At 59.3% G+C, this 16,451-nt stretch overlaps 2 protein-coding genes across 10 annotated transcripts in view; one reads left to right on the forward strand and one right to left on the reverse strand.

The window, feature by feature from the left end:
• Positions 1–3,030: 3,030 nt before the first annotated feature.
• PHETA1 (PH domain containing endocytic trafficking adaptor 1) lies at positions 3,031–5,467 on the forward strand. The gene is made up of 2 exons (XM_032705798.1): positions 3,031–3,215; positions 3,692–5,467. Exon 2 carries the CDS (start codon positions 3,703–3,705, stop codon positions 4,447–4,449), a length of 747 nt encoding a protein of 248 aa, XP_032561689.1. The 5' UTR covers positions 3,031–3,215; positions 3,692–3,702; the 3' UTR covers positions 4,450–5,467.
• A 1,295-nt stretch (positions 5,468–6,762) lies between these two features.
• The window catches only part of CUX2 (cut like homeobox 2), a 68,657-nt gene continuing 58,968 nt past the window's right edge, over positions 6,763–16,451 (reverse strand). For 6 of the 9 annotated variants that reach the window (XM_032705891.1, XM_032705894.1, XM_032705889.1 and 3 more), the window contains 11 exons: positions 15,804–15,998; positions 15,622–15,680; positions 15,219–15,466; positions 14,371–14,997; positions 13,315–13,416; positions 11,898–12,673; positions 11,289–11,448; positions 10,595–10,864; positions 10,189–10,377; positions 9,810–10,083; positions 6,763–9,332 (listed from right to left, as the gene is read on the reverse strand). In XM_032705891.1, coding sequence (XP_032561782.1) covers positions 8,669–9,332; positions 9,810–10,083; positions 10,189–10,377; positions 10,595–10,864; positions 11,289–11,448; positions 11,898–12,673; positions 13,315–13,416; positions 14,371–14,997; positions 15,219–15,466; positions 15,622–15,680; positions 15,804–15,998 — 3,564 coding nt within the window. In that variant the 3' untranslated portion in view covers positions 6,763–8,668. The remainder of the gene's footprint in view (positions 9,333–9,809; positions 10,084–10,188; positions 10,378–10,594; positions 10,865–11,288; positions 11,449–11,897; positions 12,674–13,314; positions 13,417–14,370; positions 14,998–15,218; positions 15,467–15,621; positions 15,681–15,803; positions 15,999–16,451) is intronic. The other 3 variants (XM_032705892.1, XM_032705893.1, XM_032705888.1) reach the window with 3 other exon arrangements.

Consider the following 16,451-nt stretch of genomic DNA (forward strand, 5'->3'; position numbering starts at 1 on the left):
CGTGGGGTGGTTTGGAAGTGGCACATCTGCGTTTCTCCAGCTGGGATGTGATGGGTTTCAGGTAACCTCTGCCATCCCACAACGAGATGAGTGTTCCCCCCAGCATGCCGAGAAGTGCTCTGGGGTGATTTCTGGAAATGCTTGGCTATGGGTATCCGTGCTGAGCTGGCAATGCCCCTCAAAATCTTAGCCTGGCTTTTATGTGCCCATTCAGAGGGCCGGGTGGGCTTGGAGGTGGTAATGGAGAGGGTGATTGTGGGTTGATGGCGTGATTATGAGCAGGGTGATGATGGGGATGAGCATCAGGGTAGTGATGGGGGTCACAGTGGGGGAGGTGATGGGCTGGATGGTGGTGGGGGGTGATGGAGGGGGCGATGGGGGATGCCCCGAGGCTGGCTGCCCCCTCCTCCCCGCCGAGCCCCGCAGCGCTCCCGCCGCCGTGGCCGGGCTCCCGCCGCCCTCTCCCGGCCCTTCGCCGCGCTGCAGCCGCCGCCTCCGGCCCTTCCCTGCCCGCCTCCTCCTGCCCCGAGGGCAGCGAACCCCGATCCCGGCCTGCCAGGCCGGAGACTGCGTGGGACGTAGGATCCCGCGTGGGAGCGGGGAGGGACAGGGGTGCCCGCACCCCGAAACGCGCTGGGGAGTGTCGCGCCAGCCCCACACCCAGTTTCTGTGACAGTCACGACTTGTTCGCCTTGAACCCCAGAGCACGGCTCGGGGTCCATCTGGGGTCCCTGGGGACCATTTGCTGCCGGTCACGATGGAGACCCGCACCCCTCCTCCCCCGTGTGCCGGGGGGACACACAGCACCGGGCATCCAGCAGCCCCTTGTGACTCCCTGGCACCCCAAGAATTCCAGCTCTGGGGGTGACTCAGAGCTCCCGCTCACCTCGCTGAGCCGTCCAGCACCTGCTGTTGCGTAACCACACCAAGTCACCGGTCATGGGAGCAGCAGGAAGCGGAGGCCAAGGGCACCCCATGGCCAAAAATGCTCTTGGCACTCCCTGGCCTCCTTTCAGACCCCTTTCTTCTGCCTTTTCCCTGCTGTCAGGTAAGCTCTGCATGGGAATTTTTTTTTCCCATCTTTCTCATCAGGCCTTGGAAGGGGACACTGAGGTGCAGGCTCTGGGCTCCTTCCTGGGACAACAGGGAAAATATGGAACCGCTCAGAAGGGGAAGTGCTGGAGCTTGTGCAGCAACATGTGATTGTCCCAAGGGAGACTCAACGGGAAGTAAGAACCCACAGGGGAATTTTGTTGATGCTTTTTGAGGAGTTAGGGCAATTGTCCAAAGCAGCTTCCACGGAGCTCCTTGGGAAGCAGCTGTGGAGGAGGAACAACCATTGGAACAACCTCTGCTGAAGTGGCTGGTGGGGCTGCTAGAAGTAAATGTGATTTTGGAGTCCCAGGAAAGAAAAGTAGAGCTGGGAGCACAGTTGCCTTTTTCCAATTACCCCAGCTGCTCTAATAGAGATATTGCTTCTCCCCACGGTCCTTCCCCTTCTAATCTTGCTACATGAAAAGGCATCTCTCAGCAAGGCAGGGAGATAAGTGGTGCAGAGACCTGAGACTTCCCACCAGCGACCTTGAACAGAGCTGCTCAGCTCAGGAGGGAAGATAAAGCCCTGATGGGTTTAGTGCTGGTTTAAATCCCTTTTTATAGCCTGAAAGTGAAAGTCTGCAGGTGATAGGGAAAGCCCTCTGTGAACTGAAAACCTCTGACACAAGCAGAAGATTGCAGGGCCTTGAGCAGCAGTGCAGGGAGGTGGGGGCATCTAAGGGGAGAGTGGTGAGGACCACAACCTGTGGCAGAGGTCACCGACAGCAGGATTTCTGGGATGGGGACCTGTAAAATGGCCACCAACAGCGGGATTGCTAAAATACACACATGGCCATGGAGCAAAGCAGGGGGATGAAGAAACTGGAGGAAAGGGACAGTGATAAGGAGAGCAAATCCTTGACTCTGGTGTTTATTGGGACATGGTGAGGACAGCAGCACTGCCAAGGTGGTTCCTGGACTGGTGACACTTTCAGCCTGGAAGGCCAACCAAGAGCAAAAGTCAGACTGGAGGTTTCTCCCAGCCAGAAGGTTTATGGTTGTCCTGGGACATGGTTACCAGCAATGGGAGATCCAGCCCTGGCCCCAGCGCTCGGCACAGCCAGACCCACTCACCCTTGGCCCAGATGGGGCAAGCGCTGGCCACCCGTCTGAGGGTGCATCCACGGCTCCAGTGCCATGTGGTGCCCATGGGCAGGAAGGAGTGAGGGGGCTGTGGGCTCTGCCCACGCTGTGGCACAACACCCGGCAGCTCCAGTGCCCAGCTAATGGCTCATCACTCCCTGCTCTTTGTGTCAGCTGTCACCTTCCCCCGGACACCATCCAGGCCACTCAGCTCCTTCTGTTCCTCTACACCAAGGCATCCTCACTTGGCTTCTCCCAAAGATACACCTGGAAGCTCAGGAGAGTGGACGGGAATTGCAGCCTGGTCCCCTGCAGCATATCCCACTCACACAGGACCCTGCCCTGCTGCCTTCACCTCCAACCCTCTTTGTGGGTTTGTGTTGTCCACCTCATCCACTGACCTCTGCCCATTCCCTGCCAGACACTCCCAGGATCCCAATTCTTTGCCCCCAAAATCTGATCAAAAATTCAATGTGCAGTCACTTTCAGCACTAAACACTTGGGCTTCCCGCCCATGAGTACACCCACATGTACATCCTGCGTACGTCCATGTGTATATCCATGCATACATCCACACGTACATCCATCTATACATCCCTGGATGTGCATCTCTCCCGCACACCTCGATACGTGCCCCCACCTCTTCTCGCATTCCTCTCTCTCTCCCCGGTGCTAAGTCCCGGTGTGAGGAACTGTTACCGTCCGAGGGCTTTGGGTCGAGCGAGGAGCTCTGAGCCCCGAGGGTGAGCTCCGAAGCGGTTTTCCAGCTCCTCCTCCCGCCCGCGGGCCGCGCGGGGCCGCGGTGATGGGCGGTGGCGGAGGCGGGCGGGAGCAGCGCTCCGCCCGGGGGCCGGGCCGAGCTGGGCCGAGCCGGCGGGAGCCGAGGACAAAGGTGACCGGGCGGGAGGGGGAGAGGGTCCCCCAAAGTCCCTTTACACCGTCCGACCCCGGATCCAGCGCTCCCACGGCCACCACGGCCGCCCGCGCGTCGCTGATGCTGGTGACCGCCGGAGAGCCGAGGTAGAGGCAGAGTCCAGGTGGGTGGAAAGCCTGGCACGGCGATCAGGGGACAAGGGGAGCGGTGGCCTCGCCCGGGTGACAGGGTTCATGGTCACGGCTTTCTGGAGCCGCAGCCGGATCCGCGGCGCCGGCCAAAACCCTCCCTGCGCGCCGTGGGGAGGAGCGGAGCCACACGGCAAACACGGCGCCGGCGGGAAGGTCACCTGTACCAGGTGACGTGGGGCACCGGGACAAGCCCTGCCTGGGGCTCCTTCGCGGGAAAACACTCTACTGGGGAGAGAAACCTCCTCCCCAGCGAGCCCCAAGGAGCCACAACCCACCCAGCACTCGCTGGACAGAGCACCTTGGCTAAGGGCGGTGTTATCCCAAGTATCCCAGGGTTGTTTATTCACCACCTCCATTTCCTGCGCGTCGGGTCTGGCGCCACCGGGAACAAAAAGCCGATGGTTTATTCCCATGCAATTAAGGCGCAGCCACCCCTCTGTCCCCGCAGGGCGCGGAGCCATGAAGCTGAACGAGCGGAGCCTGGCCTTCTATGCCACCTGCGACTCCCCGGCCGACAACTCCGGCTTCCTCTACAAGCGCGGCGAGCGGCACACGGCTTATCACCGCCGCTGGTTCGTGCTCAAGGGCAACATGCTCTTCTACTTTGAGGAGCGGGAGAGCCGGGAGCCGGTGGGCGTCATCGTGCTGGAGGGCTGCAACGTGGAGCTCTGTGAGTCAGCCGAGGATTTCGCCTTCGCCATCCGCTTTAGCGGCACCAAATCCCGCACCTATGTGCTGGCGGCCGAGAGCCAGGCGGCCATGGAGTCGTGGGTGAAGTCGCTGTCCCGAGCCAGCTTCGACTACATGCGGCTGGTGGTGCGGGAGCTGGAGAAGCAGCTGGAGGAGATACGCTGGGGGCTGGCTGGTGGATGTGGGGGTTCCCGGGAGTGTCCCAGCTCCTGGAAGCCAAAGCAGTCCCCGGAGCGGCTGCCAGCTCTGCCTGCCATCCTGCCAAAGGAGAATGGCTGTGCGGTGTGGAACAATGCCTTGGGAGTGGGCCAGCCACTGGACACCTCTGGCTGTGGTGGGAATGACGACGAGGGGACCTCGCTGCCGCCGCCGCTGCCGCCACGCAGGCGGGTGTTGAATGGTGAGGCCACAGTGGAGAGCCCGTCCACCTTCTGCCAGCTCCACGAGCGGTACAGCCGGGAGGTGGCCCGGCTGCGGCAGGACTGGCTGGAGAAGCAGCGTGGGCCCCGGCCCTGAGTGGCAGCCAAGCCCTGGGAACACACCAGGACCTGTGGCAGGGTGGAGGTGGTCATCCTTGGTGCTGCCCCTCCTCACCCTGGGATGTGCAGCCCTGTCTGTGGTGGTGTTGGACACCTTGGTGGTGCCAGTGGGCGCCCAGCGCCAAGTGCTGCTCCGTGATGGTGAAATGGGCATCTCGTGCCAGGCAGGGGTGAACTCTCCAGTCACATCCGGATGTGGTTGTGGGGTGGCCCACTCAGCACAACCAAGCCATGAACCGCTCACTGATGCCTCCTGGGAATCGACCACTGCTCTGGATCTGGTGGGGCCTCTTAAAGCTCTTGCAGTGCGATCATGCATAGACAATACTTTGGGAGGAGGATTTTGATGGGATCTCGCCTGCCTGAGCGCCTGTGTGGGTGTTTCACAGCTGGAGAGCCTGTTACCAACTTCCCCTCCCTGCCCAGCACAAGGCTGAGGTCGGCTGAGCTCCACCAGATCCCTCTGCTCCAGCAGGATGTGGTTTGAAATGAAAATATCAGTGAGTGCAGCCCTTCCTTAGTGGCAGCAGCAGCACTGCACACTCCAGCTGCCGGGGGGGCTGATGACACCCAGCCCCGGGCATTACAGAGCTACTGCTGCTTGCAACCCCTCCACTGAATTTGGGGGGGTCAGACCCCAGGGGAACGCAGCAGCTGCGGGTGCTGCCCTGCTTGTGGATATTTTGGGACAGCACAACATCCCTATGCCAGTTCACTAAGGGGAAGCATCGCTCACAGTGGCAAATGGGAATGTGTGTGTCAGCAGCGGAGCGTGAGGGATGATTCATGTGCCAAAGCTGGTGTCTCATGCCAGTGTTTCTCTCTTATTTCCCCAAGAGACACTCAGGCTGCTGGCCTGGAGGTAGGGTGACCCACCCTGGGTAACGGCGGAGCAGTCAGGGTGTCCCAGCTTTGGGCTGAGTGGCTCTGGCTCCCTTTGCCCCCTTGGGACAGACACAAGATTTTGCTACAATAAAAGTTGTTTCAGAAATTCCCTCCTGGCCCTGGTTCTTGTTTGTGCCTTTAAGACCCCGGGGAGGAGGGTCCAGGTGGGAATTAATCCTCTGTTTTAGTCTCCATCTTGTCCCCACCATGTCAGTGGGGCTAGTCAGGGACTGGATCACCCAAGGGGGAGATGGCCAGTGCCAGGGTCTTGCAGTGCCCTAGAGCCCCACATCTTCCTGAAGACATGGGACGGGATGGTGCCACCCTGGGAACATCAGGACACCTAGTGCCAGGGTGGTCCCATGGCAGGGATGGGTCTTAACCAGGGACAAAATATCTGTCCCCTTGTGAGGGCTGGTGTTGGTGCTACACAGAGACCGAGGACTCTGCCCTTATGAAAGGGGCCAACACGTCCCCATGTCCCTGCCCATGACACCCCACTGCGTGAATGTCTCCAGCTTCTTGCTAACACAGGGTCTTGCAGAGGTCAAGGGATCACCTCTTGGGGAAACTGAGGCTCGAAGCCAGCCAGGGTCACCTGCTTGCCAAGAGCCCTGCTGAGCATGGAGCCCTGCTCCTGGCTGGGCATGGCACCCAGCTACATGTTTTGGCATTTGGAGCAGTGCCAAGGGCAGCCGGGGTGCAGCTGCACCCACAACCCCCAGATGGTTGATGTGGCCCCGTCCTTCCCGGCAGAGGAAGATTCCAGTTTCCATGGCAGCTGGCCCAGCTTCTCCAGACGTTCAGATATTCATTAAAAATAAGTCCTTCCCAACATGTTATCTGACAAACAAGCTTAAACAGATAGGCAACATATGGATTTCTTAATTCATCAGACAAACAGCCCTGCCTCGTGTTGGAGCTGCCAACTTGCCTGGCGATGGTCGGCTCCAAAGGGGAGTTGTGCTGGGGTGTGGTGCCACTGGCAATGCCAGGTTGGATGGGGCTTTGGGCAGCCTGGTCTAGTGGAAAGTGCCCCTGCCCCTGGTAGGGGGTTGGAATGAGATGGGCATTAAGGTCCCTTCCAACCCAAAGCATTCCATGATATGATTTTATGATAAACCAAGCCAAAACTCATGCTGGACAATACTGAGCTACTCCATGGAGCAGGAACAAACCTGCAGCAGGGATGGGCACAGGAATTTCATGGGGGAGGATTGCACCCTGAGCTGGACTAGCCCCATCTGTCACCCTATATTTTACCCCCCAGTCACTGGGATATGTTTATGGCCACAACCCCAAAGCAAAGCTGTGACTTCCAAGGGTGCCAACACCAGGCACTGGGTGAAGCTGAGCGGAGCTCACATCCCACCAGCTCCGGACAAAACACAACCCAAGGCCAGAGTCGTATCCAACTTCTGTATTTAGTGGCTCTTTACAGAACTTGTTCCTTCCAAAATTGTTTAAACAAAGTTCATCGATCTCATAGAAACTTTTGAAGTACAGAACATGAGCCTAACAAAAACGTGACCGGTATGTCCCGCTGGCTTTCATACAACAGGATTGCCATGTTCAGGACTATCCTAAGTGCTTCCTCAAGTCCCGTTCCACTAAAGCTCCCGCTAGCACACGACAGAGAAGGCAGTCAATGGTTGCACCTCGACCTTCCTCAGCGTGGTGGCAGGGAAAAGAGCGGCCGTGGGCACGCTGGGGCAGGGCAGGTGGGCAAGGAGAGCCGTGCCCTCGCTGAGGCGCCTTCAGCATTGCTCATCCACCACCACCTGAATATAAAAATACCTTCTATTCTGATAAAAATGTTTACAGTGGAAAATCAGTCAATGCATAGCCTGGGAGCCTGGCAGGGAGCCCTCCTGGCGGCGTGGGGCTTGGGGGGCGATGGCAGGGGCAGGGCAGGGCAGCCCAGCACAGGCCACCCTGAATCGTTTAAAGGCATTTTGTCAGCACAGGATGGCTGGAGGTGGTGGGGTCGGGGTGGGGGACAGGGAGCATGCCAGGATGGTGCCACCACTGAGCTGATCCTGCACAGGATCAACCCTGGAAAGCCAAAGCTCGATAGTGCTTTGCCCAGTTCAGGGCTGAGCTTGCCCAATTCAGGCAGGTGAGACATCCCAAGGCTCATCCTGGCACCACCAACAGCCACTGCCTGGGACACGGCTGTGGGAAGGGGATGCTCCTTCTACCCGGGTGCTCTCCCTAAAAAAAGTGCTTCAGCCACAAGAACTGGCTGTGATGCTGGAGCAGCCCCGAGCAGAGCAGGGCTCATGAATTTTGGGTGCTCACCCCAAGCGCTGCTGCCCCAGGGAGGCTCCATCTCTTTTCCTTTCCCAAATGGACTATGGCAGAGCACAGGGAACTGGGATGGGATGGATGTCCATCCCCTGCAAGCCGGTGCCATCCCTGAGCGTCACGCCCAGGTACCTCTTCCCACCTCGCTCCCAAAATCCCAAGCACAGTTTGCTTTCTTTGCTGTTGCCATATTTTCTCTCTTCCCTTGGGAGCTGGTGTCAGCCGCATCACACCCCAGGGGAGCTGCCACCGGCTGCTGGCTGGAGGAAGCGCGAGGGATGGCGTTGGGACCATGCTACATCTTGTTCCAGGAGGCTATTGCAGACATCTCTACAACATATACAACCGCACGGGACATTCTGTGTTACAAAGGCTTCCAAAAACATAAACCACCAGAACTAAATACATACTCGATGGCGTCGGGGGGTTGCTTTAGAGTCTTCAGGGACTAGGACGCAGTCTCTGGCTGGGGCAGAAGCGATGCAGTGTCTTACAGACAGGGGTGGAAACTGCAAAAGTTTCTTAAATTTGGTCAGTCTCATAGTGCTTCTTGATGGCTTTGCTCAAAAAGTCTTTTCTGTGGGTTGTTTTTTGTTTGGGGTTTTTTTTATTTGTTTTTAATCTCATCCAGTGGCAAACTACAAGACTTCAGTGTACATTTAATGACACGACTGCTACATCATCTTGATTTTATAGCTATCTTTAATATCAAAGCAGCTTAAGCTGTTAATAAATTCCAAAGTATCCTTTTATTAAAATATCTAAAAGAGGTCTATAAATATTTTTTTGTTTTGTTTTTCTTTTCTAAAATTGTTCCCAGTTTTTTCACATTTAAAACAAAGCCAGGGGGTGGCTTCATAGCGTGGGGGGGAGGAGGGTACCCCCTTTCTCCACGGGCGCTCCCCTCCGTGGCGCCGGCATCGCCTCTTGGTGCACACTGCATTTATCAAAATATATATATATATGTGGCTGTGTATATATATATTTAGGGCGGCAGGGGGGGCTCAGAATTCCCACTCAAGGGCCTCCTCGCGGTTGGCAGCCCGCTCCAGGCGGTGGATGATGTTGTTGAGGTTGGCCATCTTCTCGTGGCGCCGCTGGACGCTGGTGCTGAGCCGGGGGCCGGGAGCCGGCGGGAGCGCCGGTGAGACCGGCCCGGCTGAGGATGGTCCCGGTGAGGCTGAGCCGGTGAGGCCGGGTGAGGAAGCCGCCGAGGGTGATGTTGGGGAGACCTCCAAGCTGCAACGGGATGACCCTGCGGAGGACTGGGAGCTGTCGGGGTGCGGCGGTGGTGGTGCTGGGGGTCCCCCGGCGGTGGCACCGGCACGGCCTCCCTGCCGTGAGAGGCTGCTGGCGCTGGGGGCGGCGGCGTGGGGGGCTGTCCCCCGCTCCTCCTGGGGAGGTCCGGTCCCCTCGTCCGCCCCGGCCGGGCTGTGTGAGTCCCGCCGGCGGCTCCAGCCACCTGTGTCCCCCTGCTCCTCCTTCACCTTCACGGGCACAGCAGCACAGGGGTGCTCACCCCCTGCGAACACGGGTTTACGATCCTCGGCGTCCGAGTCGGGGCTGTGGGGGGCCCGGCGCCCGGGGATGGCCGTCCCACCACTCTGCTCTGGGTCCGTGTCATTGTCCTGAGCGCCCTCCACCAGCATCTCCCGGCGCATCCGTGACCTGCCAGGACACAACAGCAGAGGGTTGGTGACCTCCACCCCTCACCCCGTGTTACAGACACTGCATGTCTTGAAAGAGCATCTCCAGCCAGAAAAATGGGATATGTCCACCTAAAACACTGCCTAAGGATGAAGCCTGTGCTGCTGGGCTGATGTAGGGATGAATCCTGTGCTCCAGGAGCCTTCAGAAGGCTTTCCCCCACCCATTGTGGAGCTCCTGCTCCAGTGAGCAGGTGGATATGAGCACGGAAACCTCTTTAGATGCTCAACATGACTCAAGGTCACTCTTGAACACCCACCAGCCAGGGCACAGGTAGTATTTTGGCTACAGTCCCACACCTGGGGATGTCCAGTGACCATGTGTGGGTCTGCACCTCCCATCTAGGGAAGAGAGGCTGGGAAGGCTGGAAGAAGAGCAGTGACACCACCTTGGTGGCACAGCACCATCAGATGACCAAAGCTCAGGGAGTGCCCATACCTGTAGTTGTGGAACCAGTTGATGACAGTGTTGGTCTTGAGGTTGAGCTGGAAGGAGAGCAGCTCGATGGTCTGCTGGGAGGGGTAGGGCTCCAGCTGGTAGGCTTTCTTCAGGGCTTCCTTCTCCTCCGGGGCCAGCACCACCCGTGGCTTCTTGATCTGGAGGAGGCTGAGGTCCTGTGGCGGCACGCTGGGGCTGGCGCACTCGGAGCGGGCGCTGGGGGACTCGCTGTCCGAGCCGGCGCTCATCAGCCCGTACCGGCGCTTCAGGTAGGCTGCAGGAGAGGACACCCAGCTGCGCGCCGCTCACCCCCCGGCCCGGGACCCCCCGCCCGGACAGCACCCCGACCCCGGTGAGGCCGTGTCACCCCGACCCTCACCTTTCTTCTCCAGCTTCTTCATGTCACGCAGCTTCTCCACGTTGTGGGGGTCATTGAGCCAGAGCTGCATCCGGACAAAGGGCTCCCTCCCCTTCAGGCTCAGCTTGTGCCACGGCTTGGGCCTGGAGAGGAGATCGGACACCGAGCCCTGCGTCAGGCCCAGGATGCTCTCCCCAAACAGCCGCTGGCCTGGCAGAGGAGAAGCAAAGGTGGTTAGAGGGGGTAGAGCAGTGAGATGGGCTCTATAGTCCCCCTGTGGAGCGGGCACACCCCATTTCCCAGCCAGCATCCTCCCAGAATCGCCTTGAGCGAACCATGGGGGCTTGCATCTATGGGAATTGGAGTGCTGGACCCATGCAGCCTCACCAGCAGCTCCCGAAAACCCGGGCAGAGAGAGGGTCCGCACCTAAATTGTTGTCTGTCAAGACCTCCTTGACCTTCTTGGTGATGGAGTAGGTGTCCAGCTCGGGAGACATGGCGACGATCTCCTGGATGCCCACGGGTCCCTGGCTGTTGGGGTACGTCTTCCCACCCAGCGTGGGCGTTGACCGGCTCTCGGGCTGCTGGTTTTCCTTGCTGCTCTCCAGGGCCAGGGTGAGTGGCTCTTGGCAGCCCTTGTCGTGCTCAGCAGGGCTGGGGGGCGGCGAGGGGGACGGCTGGGGCTCCGCCGGGCTGGCTGTGTGACACCAGGGACAGGGGTCAGGGGGACAGCGGGAGGGACAGCACATGAAGGTTATTTTGAGGGACGCCTGTGGCTCTGCCCTCCAGTGGCTATGAGAAAGCAGGGGGTGCCAGTGGACTAATTAAAGATAGAAAATGACACTAACATAAAAAAATTCATTACTGTTTTATGCCAGGCATGAAGCCAAAGATTTTTTATGTGGCTTTCCTTTTTTTTGTTTTAAATGAAGGAGGTCGGGAATGAAAGGGGCTTCCCAGGATCAGGGTGTGGGTGCTGGAGGTGGCAGGGACAGTTCTTCTAGAAGCTGAGGTGGGAGTGGGACAAACATCCTGGATGCAGAGGATGGACACAGAAGGGCTAGGGACACTGATGGCACATGGGAACCACTGAGACAGGGGGGGACAGCAGTGTCACTTACCCTGGGATGGTGTGGGCTGCTGGCTGATGCCCTGGCCCAGCTGGTCGGTCAGCCAGAGCTGCATGCGGATGAAGGGCTCCCGACCCTTCTGTGTCAGCTTGCTCCATGGCTTGGGCCGTGACAGCATGTCACTCACACTGCCCTGGGACAGTCCCAGCACCTAGGACACCATGCACATGTCACTCACCGAAGGTGGGGTGTACTCCCCCCAGCACTGGGATGCTGCCTGTCCTCCGTTCCCATGTAAAGGGAGGCGAATTAGGCTGTCACCCTCTGCCACCTGCTGCCACCCAATGCCCCACGGCACATCTGGACCCCTTGCCCCCAGCCACGGATGTTGATGATGGGATACCCAGTGGGATGGGAGGGTGGTCCAAGCAGGTCTCTGCACAGGGACTGGGCATTCCTGGTGGGAAGTGCCACCAACCAGTTAGTGGTGACCACTGGGAGACAATTTGGGGTTGGGTCAGATCCTGAGGACTCAGCATCCTCCCAGGGGAAAGCCACTGGGGAAAAGGGGGATCCTGGAAGGAGCTGGTGAAGGCAACCAACGAGCCCTGGGCTCTGGCTTGTGGAGGGGACACTGGACCCTCCCCTCCAGGCTGGTACCTTCTCCCCGAAGATCCTCTGGCAGATGCCGTTCTTGGCCAATTTCTCCTTGACCTGCCGGGTCAGCTCCAGCGTGTCCACCTCCCTGTACATGTACATCTCGTACTGCTCCGGTGTCAGCGGTGGCACGGTGGGCTTCAGGGTCCGTGGCACGTACGTGGGATAGTAGGAGAGACGCCCACCAGCCGCTGGCTCCGCACCGGCTCCCTCTGCCTTCATCTCCGACAGCCGGTGGGGCTCCTCATCCGCCGGCGGCAGCTCATCCTCATTTGTGCCGCCCTCGCCGGGCTCACCCCGCGGCCAGCCCCGGCCATTGGCCATGCTGGAGTAGCTCGAGGAGGAGGAGGAGAGCGAAGGTGAGACAGAGGTGTAGGGCCGGCTGAGCAGGCTCCGCTCCGACGCCCAGTGCTGGTCGAAGTAGGAGCCGGCGTCGCCAATCTCCGACTTCACCTTCCGGATGATGCTCTGGACAAAGGCGGCAGGAGAGAGGACGGCCAGGGGCGTCTGCGGGGGGCCTGGGCTGGCCCCGCTCCCCTCCTCCTGCTTCACGTAGGCGGGGGTGACGTTCTGGCTGACCGTGGCCAGCGTGGAGCGCTCGGCAGGCGCCGGGTCCGCGGGGCGCCCGCTGCCCCCCGACTCCATGTCCAGCAGTGCCTGCTGCTGCGCCTGCATCTCCCGTCGCGCCTGCTCCAGGATGCTCTTGATGGCGTCCTCCGAGCTGCTGCCGCCCGCCCCGTTGGCCACTGCCTGCGATGCTGATGGTGCCTTGGGTTCCCCTGCAGAGAAAAGGGGTGAGGGGAGCCCCGAGGACACACTGTTCACCATGTGGCCGTAATTCAAAACGCAGGAGGAAAAGGGATTTATCCCAGTCTGGTTTGGATGTGGGCGCAGAGCAGGACCAGCAGTGCCCACTAAGCTTCAATACCCCGACTCAAAGCCAGCTTCTTTTTTGATGATTGCAAAATAAATCCCATTACCAATGACACGATAGACAAACATGTTTGTTTTCCCTGTCTGTTTTTCCACTGTTCCCGTCTAATTTAATTCTCCAGGATTCTGCTTTCTCAGCAGACTACCTGTTTTAATGTATTTCATTTCTTGTAATTTACTGTGAGCACATCTGCTTTAATGATTCCTTGTGCCAGATGGATTGTGCATCCTCATTTAATCATCTGTTTTGGGGTGGGGGGGAGAAAAAGTGCATCCAAAGTTTCCAAAAGCCCAGATATGAACACTGTTGCATGGTGATTCTTCCATCCTTGACAGCATTTAATTCTTTCCACCATGCCCAAAAAATTCTCTGTGGATGTCAGTGCGTGAGTGCCCCCAGAAAAGGCCATTTTTTGGGTGGGACCCACAGCCACACAGCACCCAGGGGCTCAGCCCCCCCTCAGGGCCACCCCATGCCAGCACCTACCTCCCTTCTGCGACTCGATCTCCTTCTTTGCCTGCTCCAGGATGCTTTTGATGGCGTCGTCGGAGCCGGTCTCCGGTGTCCTGATCCGCGGCGTGATGCTACCTGATCAAAGAGGCAGGATAACAGCTTTGTCACCGGCGCTGGTTTTACAAGCTCCACTTGTATGTCAGGAAGTATTTACTGCTCCTCATGTTCAGTTATTTTTAGGGATGCTGGTTTGAAGACAAATGTCACTCCCGATTAGTCGCTACCAGAGCCCCGGGAGCTGTGGCTGCCAGCTCCTGCCTCTGGCATGGCACCTCCCACCACCTTGCTCATCCCATCCAAGGGCGCCTGCTCCACACTGGCACTTAGGGTGCTGAGCAGAGACATGGGCACGGGGACCATGTCCCCATCCCTGGCACTGTGCCCTCCTGGCTGTGCAGGTGAAGGGTTAATGGTGGATAGGATCCAGGGGATAAATCGGAGCCTTCCAGGATGAAACCAGCAGATTCATGGACCATGGACATGCACTGTCCAGTCCTGGTTCCACCACAGGGACTTAAGTGACCCGCTGCCACCTCTGAGAGGGCACCAGCAGTTGCTGTCCCTGGAGCCAGGAGCCACCATTCTGTGGCGATGCCAACACCCACTGAGGTCCTGCAGCACCAAAACTTCATTATTTTAACAAAATATTCCCAAGCACATTGATTCATACAGCACGGAACAGCCTAATGAATAATTAAATGGCACTTGTCAGAATAAATGAGTAAAGCATGTCCAGGGATGCAGCTTCCACAGCAATGGGTTGTTGCTAATTGCTGCTGTTTGCCAGGGCTCATCCCAGCCGGTAGCCGGCTCCATCCCACCAGGGACAATCCCAGAGTGCCCCTGGTGGGAGCAACGTCCCTGCCTATCTTGCCAGCACATCATGGGCTGGTGAGCACCCCTGCCGCAGCATGGGGCACAGCAGGGTGCTGCTGGGGAGAAGGGGGGTGCACTGGGAGGGGATCCCATGGCACTGCTTGGAGCATCCCAGGGCAGGACCTGTTGGCCGGGGCCACCCCAACCACTCACCTCTCTGGCGCACCTGGATAGTCCTCAGGGCCAGCACATTCTGCTCGTCGGAGAGGAACTGCTTCATCTTGATGAACGGCTCCTTGCCCTTCACCGTCAGCTTGTGCCAGGGCTTGGGCCGCGCCAGGATCTCGCTGACGGAGCCCTGCGACAGCCCCAGCACGTAGTGCCCGAAGACCCGCTGCCCAATGTTGTGCTTCAGCAGCTGCTCCTTCACCTGGAAGGCGATTTCGGCCGTGTCCAGCTGCTCCTCCTCGGCAGAGCTGCCGGCGCTGCCCTCGGAGTTCTCGCCGGGCGGGCTGGCGGCGTTGGTGGCAGGCACAGGGTGCACAGTGCTGCTTTTGGCCCCGAAGAAGGAGGAGGGGAAGGGTCCCCCGGCAGTGCTCTCGCTCTTGTACGTGGGCAGTGGGCAGTGGGGGGCCTTGGGGTCCCCCGAAAGCCGCTCACCCCCTGGGAAGGGGGACAGAGAAAAAGTACGGGGACCGTCGGGGGCCCCGCCAGGGCCAGGCAGTGGTGGGAGGGGAGTGGGGGACACGGGTTCATCGCTTGGGGCATGATGGGGGGATGGGTACGGCTGCTCCATGCCCAGCGAATCCTTCCCCGACTCATCTTCAGAGTGATCCTCCTCTAGAGAGGAATGAGAGAGGGAGACGCGCTAGAGTCCCCCTGGCAACAGCCCCAGCACAGCCCCTCAGCTTCCCCAGGTGACATCCCACCCCGTTTTCCCCCCACCCCACCACTGGCTCCAGGCTCCTTCCTGCAGTCAGCACAGGATCTGCCCCCACTGCCCACATTCCCAGAGATGTTCCCACTGGGACTGGGGATGCCATGGAACCTGGGAGCCCTACCAGTGTTGGCCAGCAGGCTGGGCTTCTCCAGCAGGTACTTCTGGGAGGGGTAGAAAGCCTCCTTCCCCAACAGCAGGGCCTCCTCTGCCTTCGATATGCTCTGCAAGGAGCCAAGCCGAGATGGGAACGGGCGGTGGAGGCACCGGCGGCAGGGCTGGCACAGCCCGGCCAGTGTGTTGGCACGCGCCACGGCACTTGCCTGGGGCAGGCTGCAGCCAGCAGAGGCCACCTTCATCGCCTTCAGGATGCTGGGAGGGAGACAAGGGGGTGACTCGGTGGCCGTGGTGCTTTGCTGCCGGCAAGCTGCCGAGTGTTACGGCTGCTGGAGCGCTGCCGTGGGTGCTGGCAGCACTGCGCCAGCTGGGATACAGGCAGGCAGCCATGGATGCCACCTAAGCCATACCTCAGCTCTGTTTTGATCTCCTCGTAGTCCGCCTGTGCCTGCAGCTTCTCCTCCAGCTTCTGCAGAGGAGAAGAGGAGGGGAGTCCTCACACCAGCTCTCCGTGCCGGCTCTCGGTGCACACCCGGCACAGCCGGACCCATGTCCCCCATCCCCGGCAAGCCCCAAACCCCAATGGGTGCACCTCGATAGCTTCATTCTTGGCAGCCAACTGCCCCTCCAGCTCGGCGATCTGGTTGGCAGAGGACTCCTCCAGCTCCTGCAGTGAGCTCTGGAGGTGCTGGATGTCCTTCAGGAGCCGCAGGATCTCCCGGTCCTTGGCAGCCAGAGCTGCCTCCAGCCTTGACCCTGAGCACATGGAATAGTTCACTTTGTCCTGCTGGGAGAAGGGACACTGTCAGCTCCCAGACACCCAACACAAGGACAAAGGCCACCCTTCCCTGTCAGACACACCCCTATGTGTGGCAGGCGGTTCCAGAGCTCAGTCCTACAGGATGGGGACCCAGGTGATGGAGCCTTGGGGAGGAACAGAGCTTTCCTCTGCCCTTAAAGGTCTCCCAAGTGCATTTGAGTGCTATGGGAGTGCATGTCCCCCTCCCCGTGGGAGGCTGGAGGGCATGGCCAGTGTCACCATCCCAGGGTGGAAACATGCCTTGGGTATTTTGGGCTTGCTCCCCAACATGGTTGGGTGCTCCTGAACACAAAAAGATGCTCCCAAGTGCAATGGGGTGGTCCTGGTTGCTGTGGGGTATGCCCAGCTGCTGTATGGTGCTCTTAGCTATGATGGGGGGCTCCCAAGAGCAATGGGATGCTCCAGGCTGTGACAGATGCT

The sequence above is a fragment of the Chiroxiphia lanceolata genome, chromosome 18 (genome assembly GCF_009829145.1).
Source record: "Chiroxiphia lanceolata isolate bChiLan1 chromosome 18, bChiLan1.pri, whole genome shotgun sequence".
NCBI lineage: Eukaryota > Metazoa > Chordata > Aves > Passeriformes > Pipridae > Chiroxiphia > Chiroxiphia lanceolata.

Bases quoted from the DNA above. Each gene is read 5' to 3' on its own strand.
- PHETA1 (XM_032705798.1), top strand. From the start codon at position 3,703: ATGAAGCTGAACGAGCGGAGCCTGGCCTTCTATGCCACCTGCGACTCC.